General features: G+C 34.4%; 1 protein-coding gene across 1 annotated transcript; it reads left to right on the top strand.

Annotated features, from left to right (window-relative positions):
* The first annotated feature begins 13,239 nt into the window (after positions 1 to 13,239).
* Positions 13,240 to 13,554, top strand: LOC122602984. Its single transcript, XM_043775598.1, has one exon. It carries the CDS (start codon positions 13,240 to 13,242, stop codon positions 13,552 to 13,554), a length of 315 nt encoding a protein of 104 aa, XP_043631533.1.
* The last annotated feature ends 1,902 nt before the right edge of the window (positions 13,555 to 15,456 follow it).

Here is a 15,456-nt window from a genome sequence, read left to right as displayed (position 1 = left end):
GGCCTAACTTCAAGTCTTAGATATTGTTTTGTTTGATTAGTGAAAATACATATTCATTTGTGAGGGGTTTTGAAACCATTTTTTTTTATGTTTACAGTTTACTACTTTATTGATTATAAAATAGTTTGATTAGATGAAATAATTGTTTTTCTTTTTGAATGACGATGAAATAATTGTTAGTTGAACTTTTATATATAAAGTTAGATTTTTTTTAGTACATCTATTTGAATTTTTTAGTCTTCTTATGTCTACTTTAACCATAAAATTTTTTGTTTGTGTTATATAAATTTATATAGTTTTCCTTAATTCATTTAATTAACTATTGTTAAACTCTAATGAAAATAAGATATTGTAACGGTTATTTGGAGTAACGTGTTCTAAATTTTTTTTATCTGAATAATCGATAACGCCTTATGATTTAACCGTAAATATTTTTGTTTGTGCTATATAAATTTGTAATAAATCATATAACATGATTGAGTTTTGAATGTACTTTTAATCGATTATTACTTTTAATAATGTAATAAATGGAAAGGACGAAAACTGGAAAAAAAATAATAACGAATCTGGACAAGTTAACAGAGGAAAGGTGACAAAGTTGACACGGTGACCAAAAGTGAAAAAAAGTGACAAGTTTAGTGTATAATTTGCAATTTTTGAAATTTAATGACTAAGACTGAACGGAGCAAGGCATCATATTTCACTTTTCACACACGAAAACGCCCCGAAACGCCCCCTACATTGCCCCAAGGGGGCGTTATGGAGAGAGAAACAGCCAATGCGTAGGGGGCGTTATGGAGAGAGAAACAGCCAATGCGTGAGAAATGGGAAGGGTGAAGGAGGCGTGAGAGATCTGGAGGAGTGTGTACTATGACACCAGGTAGGACCCAAAAGCTTTTGTTTTTGTCAAAAAGCAATTCTTTATTCCAGATCCATGGTTACTATTTTCAGAAAAACACCCCCTCAATAATTGTACACTTTTCAATACAGATTGTACTTTTATATGTGTTTGAGACTTTTGGATCTAGAAAGAGAGATTGAAGCTTAATTGATTGGAGGGATGGTACGGTCAGGTAGGGGTGCATTTTGTTAAATTCTTTAATATAGTAGGGGCTTCTATTTTTGAAGGCATTGCTCCAAGTAAATAAAGGGGAAAGCCCTATGATGACTAGGATGCCACATGACATGAGATGCCCCTATGAGAGGCTTTATGGGGAAGCCTTGCTCCTCATAGCCTAAAAGTGAAAAACGTACCAAGTTCAGGAACCAAAAATGTAATTTACCCTTAAACTAATGTGATACACTATTGCTTTATTTGTAATCATGAGTTGCTGTTGTTATATACTTATAAAATATCACTGGGGTATTCTTTTCTAAAAGGGGAATAATATATCTACATTAATTTTTTGTCATCTACAATAAACGCCGTATTATACTATACAGTGTACAACAGTATAAAGCATGCATTGTTGTATATGACAAAAACTTGTTGTAGATTTATCATTCCCCTTTACGAAAAAAAAAGAATAGTATAAAATTTTAGACCTATCCTTGATGCATATAATCATGAAACAACTCATTTATACTTTCTTATAATAATTATCACTCTCTCTCTCACACACACACAAATGTTAGATGCAAAATTATCATTTTACCCTTAATAAATTAATTTACACAATTAATCCTTTATCTTATAAATTATCTATACTACTCATTTATATCAAATACTAACACCCACCACCAACAATAGTTCGTGACCACCACGACCGCAGCCACCGTCAAGTGTCGTCACTACCAAACCGTCGCCACATCGCGCAGATACAATGCTAGCTATGGTTGATAAAAAGATGGACCTCGTCATACTCTTGACCTTTCTTTGGACTTCTCATTAAGGCTTCTGTCAACCCACGACACCTTCCTTGCTCTTCTTCACTGCCACATCAGCTTTTCTCTCTCCTAAAACACTTTTTCCTCGCTCACTACCAACCCCACCTCTTCCTCAACTCTTCCTCAACTTTTATTTTATTCTTATTTTATATTTAATAAATTATATAATTTTTTCCCCTATTTATATTCAACTTAACACACTCATTTCAAATCATGACAACTTCTTTCAAATCAATTTTTATCCTCCTCAAAGCCATTCTATTTTAATATGGCCAGACAAATATGGACTGAATCCGAACAGCTTTTGTTATGCAGGTGTTGGATAGTATCAAGTGAAATGGTTAACTTACAAAGCCAGACCACTTTTTGGACCAACATATCTGAGCGCTTCAACTCGAACACCACTGAACGTCCAAGGGGCAAATCTCAACTGCTAGGTTAGTTCCAAAAAATTCACAATGAATGTAAGCAGTTTACGGCAATCTATACGAGATTGAATGCACAAAGGCAATCTGATCAGATGCTCTATGCAACGGCGCATCAGGAGTACCGTCAGAATTATGGGAAGGACTTCAGGTACGAACATTGTTTCAGGGAGATTATCACGGTTGCCCACTTTCATTTGAATTAAGTTTGTTTTATGGGAAAGTCTGTTTGATGTATTTTAGTTAAGTGTGATTTATGTATTTTATTTAAGTTTGTTTTATGTATTTAAGTTTGTATTTTGGTAACAAATATCTGATAAGGAGCCAATATTTACGGCTAAACTAAAAGATGCTCATCCAACGTTCAAAATTTAAAATATTAACACAATTAGTCCCTCCAACATACGAATTCAAAATATTTACAATTTTAGTCCCTCAAACGGCCAAAAATTCAAAAACAATTACACTTTCAATCCCTGAACGACTAGTTGGATTTCCAAATACCAACCCATAGCACAATTCAGTTGCATCCGCATACCCATTTTCATTATTTTACAAACTCACTCGCTCACCCTTTCTAACCAAATGGCGTCCTCATTATCAAACAAGAATGTTCATCGACCTCGTCTAACCGAACAAGAGATGAAAACACGAATCATGGCTGATATCAAAGAGGATACCCTCCTTCAAACTGAAGTCTCTAACCAAATGGGTTACCTACGGAAGAGAAGGTGACAATGCGAGCATCAGCTTGAGGCAATACAAGCACCAGCCGCAAGGTCTCGAAGCAGGAAGAGACATATTCTATGTTTTTGCAGGGTGAGATCAAGAAGATAAAGAGGGTGGTCGATGACGTTTTAAAGTTGGTCATACGTTGGGTGACCAGTGCACTTGGACAGAATCCTATCACGACAATTACGGGGAAGACAAAAGTACCTGGGAAGTCAAATGCCCGCAACACGATAAGTGGTGGGAAAACGAAAGCGCTTACCGTGGCTTAGGGAAAATGTCAATTAAATATGATTAAGATGAAGAGTAATCTTATCATTATGTATTTCATGTTTTTATTAAGTATTATGTTTTTTTATTTTGTATTGTCTTTTTTATTGTAATGTGTTTTGATAATAAAATGTGTTTGATCATTAAAAAAAATACAACTTTTCTTCTTTACATACATAAATATATACTACACATATACATATATATTATCCTCAAAACAAATAAAAAAAAAAAACAAGAGAAAGCTGGCCCACACCGCACCTCTCCCTCTCGTCCTTCCGCTTCAACCCAACGAACTAGCTCCATCGAAGAGCCTCACGAACACACCCTTGCCAACGGCTTCCTCGTCGACACAGGTGAAGAAGTGTCCAACGACGGGCCGTTGGCTAAGGCCTAAGGATGCTCGAAGTTTCCACTTGGAAATTACAATAGAGCCAAGGAGCAAAACCTCGTATGAAAGACATACTATCAGGCTATCATAAATTTGAGGTCAAACCTAGATTATCTTTGATTTTAAAACGATTGGTTATTTTTCTTACAAATCAACAACAATTTCCGTTCACAAGTATGAGGTAATTTTGGCTTGAATTCTTTTTTACATAAAAAAAAACTCTATCTAGATTAAAGGTATAAAGTAGTGTAAAAAACGTTGGTGAACTCGATCTATCTCATTTCATGGTTCATCCATATGAACTTTGTGTATGAACTTTCTACGAACTTGGTTCTCCAATAGAATATTTGATTCTATGAACTTCACCTAAGATCTATATCACTATGAAATTAATGTCCTATAAACAATTATTGGATTATATCTTTATATTTGGTAGATCACTCACATAAACACACTTGATTGGACAAACAGCCGGAGTCATTATAGAATTTTATGTAACTTCCTAGAACTTTATCTAATCTGTAGATGTACTAAGATTATTATATTAGAGACAATATACTAATAACCCATTTACTTTTGGTCATTGAATATTTCTATGATACATACAATGCGTTGGAATAGTATTTCGTCATAACGTGTTATTTTATTCAAGTGCGAGAAAACTTGATTTGGAAACAGATATACTTAAATGAGTCACTTTTCTTTAGTTGTTGAATATATGTAAAATATACATCCATTTGATTGCTCAAACAAATGAGACACTTGATTGGTCAGATAAATAATGAATCCACTCCATTAAACATTATACATTTACGAGGATCGGTACATGCGTGTTGCGGCGGTTAAAAATACTGATAATACAAAACAAGCGGTTGGGTATTATAAAACAAGTAACACAAAATTTTGACTCTTAGATCATGGTTAAATTGATGCACGAAGATTCACGAAGCAATTGATGCATAATGATTTTCATGATGCACGGTGATCTCCAGTGTAAAAAAACCTATTGTTTTATTTGTTTTACTTTAATACTTGCATTGTTTTACCTAAAACCTACAAAACAATGTGGGAGAAATTGATACGCTTGTGTGTAGATAGGAAGGAGAGAAAAAAGTGAGTGTGTGTTAGATTTTGGTAGAGTGTTTATAACTGTAAGATGATAATAGGACTAGAGGCTACCAAGGGGGAAAGATCAGTTCGTACACTCCAAACTGTTGAAACTCCAAGCACATGTAAGGAAATTGTGCTAAGGGTTAGTACTGATGCTAGCCAGGTCGTTGGTGCTGCCAGTACTGAAGCTGGTGAGCAAATGATTGAAGAGTTTGAAGATGTTGGTGATAGGGGGAATGTTGTAAGGGCAAAGGCAAAATGACAAATGAATCTGCCCAGCCGGCCACTGATGCACTAATATTGGAAACTGGGAATGTTGATCGGCTTCCTCCAGTGACAGAAGATGTTAGCAGAAAACTTGTAAAGATTGGGAATGCTATCAAAGAGAGAAAGAAACAGATAAGGTTTAATCAAGCCAGTGAAAGAACAACCTTGTCCCCAACTTTGCTTGATTTATCTGATGCTCGTCTTCTGAACCTTTCACTGGAAGAATATAGAAAAATCAAAGCTGACCCAAGAACTATTGAAGCACTCAAAGAGATGCTGGAAGTCGAGCTTGATAAGCATTATACCGATGAGGAAGCTGATTATGATTCCAAATGTTTAAATGTTTCAGTGGAGAAGGCTAAGGAAATTACAACTGAAGGGATTCTCAAAAGAACTGAACAGGTAAAGAAAATGGTCAAACAAGTGTTGAATCCACCCAAGTCCAAAAGTAAATCAAAGCCAAAATCCTTGCCAAGGGATGCAAAATTGAGGACTTGGGTTGAACCTAGTGAACCCACAGCTGATGATATCAAAGCTGCAGTACATAAAATGAGCACCGCCTAGTTCAAACTGAATAATGAGACTGAGGCACGTGCATACTTAATTGAAGTTCTTTAGTGGAGATATCATCTTGGGAAAATAACTGAAGTGAATGTCTCCTTGAAGCCAAGAGACAATCAATTCATTGTTGCGGTTCAATACTTGAATGGACCCATGAACAAAACTGAGAATCCCAACATTTATAGATATGGCCGTTCTGAGCATGTGGAGATGCTGAATTTGTTGGAGGCCAAGCAGGTGAAGAATAAGGTTGAAAGAGGATGAATCTATGTGCTTCAAAGCCACATCAAGTTCAAGGAAAGTATTCAAGAAAGATTGAACTTTGATGCTGAAGATCGTCAACCAATTTCTTCAGTTGCTAAGAAGAGGAAAATTGGCGAAGGGCCATCTGCTTGAATTTTCCCTCTTCTCTATCTACTTGTATTTTTGTTTTGCAATTCTTGTAACTTATGTAAATTGTATTGTATATTAAAGTTTCCAGATTGTAAGTCACAAGTTAGATAGCTGATAAAATCTACAAACATTAAAACATAACCTAAGGCATTTGATGATCTATAAAAATGCCTTAGAAAATTAATAGGTTTTATCAAACTTAAGTATTTCAAACTTACACTTGTATAGAAACAAGTTTGAAAAAACTTAGCAATATTTCAGGACAATTAGGGGGAATTTGTTAGGTCCAGTTTTGCTAAAACTGGAGCCTCTCCAGTTGTAACTGGAGACGAGAAAAATTGTCCGGAAATATTGGAGGTCCAGTTGCAACGTACAGTTTATGCAACTGAAGATCTCCTCCAGTTGAAAATCAGGTGAACACACCTGAAGACATTCCAGTTGAAGTCAAAGACATCAAGTGAAAGAAAGAGAATATCAATAGCAGTGAAGCCCAGTTGATATTCTAACTGATCAATCAAACTGGAGACCATCAGTGTAAATGCAGTTACAAAGCTTTACACTGATTACGAGGAGGACCTTTTACTTTACATCCTTTTATCCGGATAATAATTTTGTCTGTGGATAAAAGTACAAGGATGTAAAGTGGTTGGATAAAGTAACCTTTTGTCTTACTTTATTTAGCACACACAAAGAATTAAATAATAATACTTTTGTGTGCTGTCAACCATTTTATAGATCAAAGTCGGGATCCCAATGCCCAAACCTTTGCCTATAAATAGAGGTCCTTGCACAAGCAAGAATACAACTTTGCAAACACACATACTTGCAATATTCTTGGTGAACTTGTGCAATATTATCTCAATCGTAAAAAGGGATATTTCATAACTTTAAGTGTTTCGATTGCTTAGAAAATTTCCAAGTATGGATCAATTGTATTTCATAGGTTGTTAGGATATTTACATTCGTGTATTATCTTGGTTCCGCAACAATCTTTTATTTTGTTTATTGTAATAAATAAAATACACATTGAAAATTACATATTGTCTCACCAATTTACATTTCTTGTACTTTACTTATTGCATTGTATTTACTTATTTGTTATCATCACCTAAATAAGTAACTTCCAATTTAACCTGGTACATTGTTCATCTCAACTGGAATTAGTGAACGTGTTGCAAAGAAATCTCACCATCGACATAGAGGTGTCTTCAGTAACCATCTAGTAATAGTTGGACTCACAATCTTGTTATGAAATACATATTTTGTATTATTATTTAGTGAATTGTAACTGTATTTTGACTATATTCGTTAAATTGTAATAACTTTTGTAGGTTTGTATATAACAAATAAAAACAAAATTGAAGTAGTCGTATTGGTACAATTTATATCTTTTTATTCTTATTTTAATTTCCAATTGTACATTGAGATCTTTTTATTTTTTATTTCTTTTTATTATTTTGAACATGTTATATGTTAAAATAAGTGGCCATATTCTACAAGTTAAATACTTACTACAACATTTTATAAAAATCATTTCTAATTCTAACATTCTAAAGATATTATCGCTATATTTAATTTTGTTAAAACCGTCCATTGACGAGTAGTTTGCAATATATTTCCAATTTTTCATCACATTACATACGACTATACGAGAGAATGTATGGTCTAACTATAATTAAACCCGGTCAACTACTAGGTAGTTGTAAAGTAGTTAATAATAAGATTAGAATTCATTTATCAAATTTTAAAAGAACCCAATGATAACTGGTCCAACTGGTCAGAGTCATTCCAGGTTTTATCTAAGGTCTTGAGTTCGATCCTTAGGGATGACAGGTCTTGGGATTTTTTCCTTCAAATACTTATAACGGCCCATGATCAACATCTCGTTGTCCAGGCCGAGTACGTGCAAGGCTTCACCATTATACGGTGAGTTTTTTTGATGTCTTTCGGAAAAAAAAACCCGGAAAGATTAATTAGTGTAACAACTAATCCCTCAAACCTTTAATCACGTTTCACCTAATACTAATCATGTGTCTCCCACTCGTTTTCCCATGTTCTTCCAATATTGAAAGTATTCATACACTTTTCCATTTTGTTTTTGCCTTTACCATAATGTCTACATTTATTAATGTTTTAATCTTGACTTAAAAAGGCAATTAATAAGTGTGGTTTATTCTTGGATCAATAAAAAGTTGGTTTTGTTTTTCTTTATATATACAGATACAAACTTAAATAACAACATCCAGCAATCACTTCAATTTAATTCAATTCCAATGGCGGCTGCTTCTTCAAGTGTTGTACCAACAACAAGAAGAAATGGAGAATGGACATACGATGTGTGCATAAGTTTCCATAATGAGGCCAGAGGCTTTATAGATCATCTTTACGCTAAACTAGATCAGAATAAAATTCATGTGTTCAAAGTCGAGCAGACGCTCGATGAAAGGAAAGCCTTCTTAGAAGAACATCTGAAAGCCATCAATAAATCAAGGTTTGCTGTTGTAGTTTTCTCCAAAAAATATCGAGACTATAACTGGTGTTTGGAAGAACTTTCCAACATCATGGAATGCCACAAACAGATTGGCCAGCAGGTGATACCAGTGTACTACCATGTCCATCCGAACCGAATTCGCGTTCATAAAAAGGATTACCCAGGTTATGAGGAAGACGAACGCTATTTTAGAGAATGGTGGGATAGAATAAAAAAGTGGAGGGATGCTTTATCTGCAGCTGCCGATTTACAAGGTCTTCATATCTCGCCACATAATAGGTAAAAAATCTACTCGATCTGTTGAACATGAATAAATTGTACTTTATGTATTGATTCATGTAGCTAACAACAATCATTTAATCCATGCTCTTATATCTAATTATATATGTACAGGAGTAGTGCATCAGCATCTACAGAAAAGATTGTTCAACATATCTTAGCCGATAAACAACCCCGTGGGGATATAGAGCCTCGGATTGATGCATCAAGAAGAAAAGGAGGATGGACATATGATGTGTACATAAGTTTCAGAGGTGAAGACGCTCCCTACAACTTTGTAGATCATCTTTATGAGGCTCTGGTTGAGAAAGGAATACATGTGTTCAAAGAGGACATGATCCGTATTGGGCAACCCATCTCTGAAGAACGTACAAAAGCCGTTAAAGAATCAATGTTTGCTGTTGTTGTTTTCTCTGAAAACTATCGCAAGACCTGGTGTTTGGAAGAACTTTCCAACATCATGGAATGCCACAAAGAGATGTGTCAAAGGGTGAAACCTGTTTTCTACCATGTCGATCCTTCAGATATTTCCGAACAGAAAGGTTATTTAAAAGAAACCTTTGACAGATACGATTACAAGTTTGGACGAGATAAAGTAAAAAAGTGGAGGGATGCTTTACGTGAAGCTGCCACTTTACCCGGCTACCCTATCTCACCACACAATACGTAAAAATCTATTCGATCTTTTAAACATGATTAATAAGTTGTACTTTATGTATTGATCGAATCGTGTAGCTAACAACAGTTAATTTATGATCTTATCTTTATATATGTACAGGAGTGAGTCTGCAACAATAACCAAGATCGTTGAAGAGATCTCAGCCGATGTTAAAATACGTGAACGTAAAATTGGAAAGATATCATTTTTCTATGACCAAATAATTGGTGAAGGGAGTAACGGTACCATTGTGCTGGAGGGATATCATGTTACTCGACCTGCAGCTGTAAAGTGCATTGTGAAAGAGCATTATGATGATGTCGCTTCAAATGAGATACACAATTTGATTAAATCTGATGGCCATCCAAACATTGTGCGATATTATGATGTTGAGCATGATCTAAAGTATGTTTACATTGCTCTGGAGCGTTGCATCTGTAGCTTACATGAGTTAATATCGTCACCAACGAAGGCAACTGTTAAGTCGTTGCAATTGACATTAGAAGTCAATGGGCGTCCTTCTCCTGAGTTGTTGAACTTATTGAGGTTAGTCCGAGCCGTTTAATCTGTTTGGTTTTGCTGGTAAATCCTTTAATTTCTAGGAAGTATCTGATATTTATTGGCAATTATGAAATAACGTACGTAGGGATACAGTTGCTGGACTGGATCATTTGCACAAAATTAATTACATCCACCGAGACGTAAAGCCTAAAAATGTGCTTATAAGCAAAGATAGCTCTATCAGGGCAAAGGTGTCAGATATGGGTATTAGCAAATGCTTACCTTCCAATAATATGTCTTCTTTAACCAGTGCAACAGGCAAGTCATGTATTATTCTTCACAAAATTCTTATTAATTAAGAACCCTACTTTCACTACTCAAAAGTTCACACATAGGTTATAACTGTTGATCATAGATTATACCAGTTCGTGTTGGCTAGCACCAGAGACACTTAACAAGGAAGCGGAAACCAAAGCTGTGGATTTATTCAACTTGGGTTGCCTGCTTTTCTTCTGCATCACTGGCGGTCGACACCCATTTGGTGATGTCGACGACATGCCTGAGTGTGAAACAAACATTAAGATGGACTGCAACCACATCAATCTCTCATTGCTAGATGATATTCCGGAAGCTTTCGATCTTGTCAAAAATCTCATACAGCGTAACCCAGAGTCCAGGTAATTAAGACACTTACGTAGTTAAACGTACGTACAGATGCATGACTCGTGTCATAGTTATAATCTGTATATAGGTAACTGAATTTTCGAATGAAATAAATACAGTATATTCTTAATTAGCTAGCTGTATGTATAGTATATAGTTTTGGTATAATCGTTAGTTGTTAAAACATTAGTTACACTTTAAAAGGCCGGGGTACATGTTGACCCGGTACAAATCGGTGACCACCTGCCACACCTAATAATTAATACATGCTGGCCATCTCTAATAATCGCTGATGCATGTATTGTGTTGCCCAGACCATCCGCAGCAGAAGTATACCATCACCCTCTATTTTGGGATCCCGGTTTGCGTCTCGATTTTCTCCGAGAAGCCAGTGAGCATCTACATTCAGAAGACCTTGAGGTTGGTTCTGGTAAAAAATTAAAACAAAAAAACAATAATTCGGCTCTCCTGAAAGCGCTAGAAGGAATTGCTTTAGGTGATGAGCGCAACTGGAGTACCAACTTAGATAGCACCCTTCTTAAGTTGCTTAAGAAATACGGAAAGAAAGACTATTATAACGTGCGTTGCTTGGTAGACGCCATCAGAAACATACGAAGTCACTATGAGGAAAACCATCAAGATCAAGGCATAAAAGAAGTGTTAGGGGATATTCCCATAGGATTCGATGCGTATTTCAGAGAGAAGTTTCCAAACCTGCTTATAGAAGTATACAAAGTACTGAAACAACATTGTGGGGAAGAAACAAAGCTGGAGAAGTATTTTAAAAAAAGGGTGGATTAAAGATAAATAGTGTTGTTCAGCCGATCAAATTCCTAAACCGGGTTTTGATTCTCGTGCTTGAACCGGGTTTGATGGTCACCTGGTCAAAATAAACAATATTTTTACCTTTGAAAAAAGTCTTGTATTTTTATTCCCTTGTGTGATTTTATCGGATTTTATTTCCTGATTGTCCTTCGCTTTTGTACTGCTATATATTTTATGCTTGTATACCAACACTTTGGCTTTAATATTTCATAAGCTCATTTTAATGAAATACATTGAAGTGTTTCACAATCTTGAAGTGTACATTAATTAATTTATTGACTCATCTATACTTCTATACTATATTATAAAGCAGATTTCTCCTAGATTTTCAACATTGAACTTGAAATTTTCAATATTGATTTTAAGTACTTCCCCAAAATGTTCTTCCTATCTATTATATATTAACCTAAAATAACTATAATACCTTTTCTCTCTCCTCAAATCTCAACCAATCATCTTTTTCTCTCTCCTCCATAAATCATTTATTCCTCCAATTTATTTAAAATCTTTTAACTTAAAAAACCGTACATCGATAAATTATAAAAATTATATGGGTGTTCTTAAAATTTCATTCTCTTTCATTAGAGATGTCATTCGATATACTTTCGACAAATTTTTAAATCCGAGGGCGGAGCCCATACAGCTAAGACATTTAACTATCATACTTTATGACATATCAAGACCTGTATCACCATCACTATCTCACACTGTGATGACCGAGCCTTAGCTTGAATGGAATTTATGTATTTCTGAATGATACGGACAAAAATGTATCAACAGCTTATATGTGGCCAAATTTCAAACCTTTTGCTTTTACTATAATCATCATGAAACTAAGATACAAATTTACTCCCAAATTACTATTTTAAGCAAAACCTCTCATATAACTTTTATTATTATTATTACTATAGCTTTTATTATAATTATGTATTATTATTATAATAATTATAAAAGTTCACATTAAAAAGTGTGAACTTTTAATTCTACACACTTTTTAGTGTGAAGAAATTTCTACCCACTTTTATTTCTATATATTTTTACACACAAAAAAGCTTGACAAATATTTTAATTTGTTCACACTCTACTAAAAGTGTGGACAAATGAAAATATTTTTTGTAAAAGCGTGACAAATTTAAAGATTGTACGGAGTATTATTTAGATGACTGTTACATGAATCGACTATATATATACGATATACGATTTGAATAAATACACTATTGTAACCAAGGGTTTATGATTAAATGATATTGTCATTAAAATGACAAAATAGCTAATGGAGTTTGAAATGCAATATGAGAATATGAAAACATAAAAAATGTTAACTATACAATTAAATGAAACTAAAATTATATGTTTATCTATCTTAATGAAAAGTTATTATAAACGAACTAAATAGTATTAAGTAGAGCTAATTGCATTTTTGGGGCCTGTTTTATCACGGAAATTTGCATTTTGGGTGTAACATGTACGAAAAAAAGTTCATGGTGTTTGTGAAAATGTCTGACTGAACCTTCCTTTTTTTGTTGAAAAGAAATAAAAATCGAGAATTTGTTTGTTTAGTTTAAACTAAATATATGAAAAGATGTTTATTTTCATAAGCTTAGTTTCTGAAATTGGTTGGATATATTAGATTTCACAGATAAAAACTTAAGCGTTGTTGTCTTGTTTTAATTTTTGTAGGTTATCAGACAAAATCCTGTATGCCCAAACGGTCTTCCGACTTGGAAGAAACTGAACTCCGTCCTGAATACCAAAAACGATATCTTGCGAGTTAAAAGCTTTATCAAAGATGGTTCAAGATAACCTGGGTGGATCCGCCACTACAAATCAATCTGCAAATGCTCATAATGGGAATCTTATGTTCGAAAGGGGCAGGTTGTATTATGAGTATTCGGCTAGAAGGAATGAAAGGCTGAAAAGGAAGAGAGGAGACTATGATGCTGAGAAAAAGATTCCATCCAAACAGTATCTTGGGGTTAGAGTCGAGTCAGCAAAGAAAGGGACAAGGGAAGTCAGAAAATGCGAGATTGCAAGGAAGATGGCGATGCCGATGGTGGAGAGAAGAGAGGTGGTGGCGCCAGCGACTACTAGAGGTTTTCGTTGAGAAGTAGCATGAAAGAAAACAAGAAACCACCGTTGGCTATGAGTTTTGAAAGAACAGTTGATGCAACCGTGGGAAGAAAAACGACGGTTAGAAGGACTGCAAGAAAAGGATACTAGCTGCAGCCATTTCGTACCTTTTTATTAGTATTAGTATTACCGGTATAAGCAACGGGTTATGATCATAGATACAGGCCATGTTATTGGGTATGTGTTTGAAGTGATAGTTTATATTTGAGTGCATCTTTGGTGCCTGTTAGTGAAAGTTGCAATCAATTGGATTTATGTTGGTTGTCAAGAACTTATGGTGGTAGTTCTTTGTTTTGGATATATTTGAAGTAAAAGGAATGGAGTTCTTAAGTAATGTTTCTACTTTATTGTTATGACCAGACAAACACCCACTGTGGTGGTTTGATTTACCAATTTTTTATCAGCCAAGATTTTCAATCACAGAAACTTCAAAGAAGCTTACATTTGTTGATCAATTTAACTTCTTTTATGAGACTCTTTTAAAAGTGCATCACCAATGGTGATCCTTTTAAAGGTTTAAAACTGTACCATGTCATGACACATATTATCTATACTCTATATTAAAAAAAATACCCCCATGTTGAAAGTTACATGGGGAAAATGTCTAAAATGCCCTCCCATGTAATATTTTCACCTACAACCCTTTAAAATATTTTCACATACACTATTCTCTTAACATTAATAATTAAATTACACTATTAATCCTTCATTTTCTAAAATATCTCCATTAACCTTTTAAATCAATTACTTTTATGTGAATTATCTATGGCACTCGACGTCGCAACCATCACCAACACTCGCCTCCACCACCACACCGTCGCCGTCACGACCACCGCCGCATCGCACGGGTACAATGCTAGTAACTTATAAGCAATATTTTACAACAATGCACAAATCGTTAATATACTTGTAAATGAAATTGATACCCAGTTATCGTTAAACAGATTTATGGGGAAAAAAAAATCTAATGTGAAACTTAGACTTCTTTGAACTAATGTGATACACTATTCCTTTACTTGTAATCACGAGTTGCTGTGGGGGCCCTTTGCAAAAAATAAAATAATATAAAATCTTGACCTCTTCTTGATGCATAATCACGAAACAACTCAACATGGTTGAGAAAAAGATGGACCTCTTCATACTCTTGACCTTTCTTTGGACTTCTCATTAATTGGGGATGCTCGAAGTTTCCACTTGGAAATTACAATAGAGCCAAAGGAGCAAAATCTCACATGAAAAGACATACTATCAAGCTAACATAAATTTGAGGTCAAACCTAGCTTATCTTTGATTTTAAATCGATTGATTTTTTTTTTCTTACAAATTTGACAACAATTTCCGTTCACAAGTATGAGGTAATTTTGGCTTGAAGTTTTTTTTACATAAAAAAAAACTCTATCTAGATTAAAAGTATAAAGTAGTGTAAAATATGTTGGTGAACTCGATCTCTATCTCTTTTTGTGGTTCATCCAAATGAACTTTGTGTATGAACTTTCTATGAACTTGGTTCCCCAATAGAATATTTGATTCTATGAACTTCACCTACCATGCATCTATATCACTATGAAATTGATGTCCCGTAAACAATCGTTGGATTATTTTTTTATATTGGTAGATGACTCACATAAACACACTTGATGAGTTGATGGGACAAACGACAGCCGGAGTCGTTGTAATAGAATTTTCCTTAGAACTTAATTGATCTAATCAAAACATATACTAAGATTATTAAATTAGAGAGAATATACTAATAACCCACTTACTTTTGGTCATTGAATATTTCTATAATACATAAAATGCGTTGGAATGGTGTTTCGTCGTAACGTGTTATTTTATTCAAGTGCGAGAAAACTTAATTTGGAAACAAATATACTTA

The sequence above is a fragment of the Erigeron canadensis genome, chromosome 6, assembly GCF_010389155.1.
Source record: "Erigeron canadensis isolate Cc75 chromosome 6, C_canadensis_v1, whole genome shotgun sequence".
Lineage (NCBI taxonomy): Eukaryota > Viridiplantae > Streptophyta > Magnoliopsida > Asterales > Asteraceae > Erigeron > Erigeron canadensis.
Note: the sequence above shows the minus strand (reverse complement) of the source record. Positions and strands in the feature narration are given on the sequence as shown.

Coding starts and splice junctions, on each gene's coding strand:
- LOC122602984 (XM_043775598.1), top strand. CDS start 13,240: ATGGTTCAAGATAACCTGGGTGGATCCGCCACTACAAATCAATCTGCA.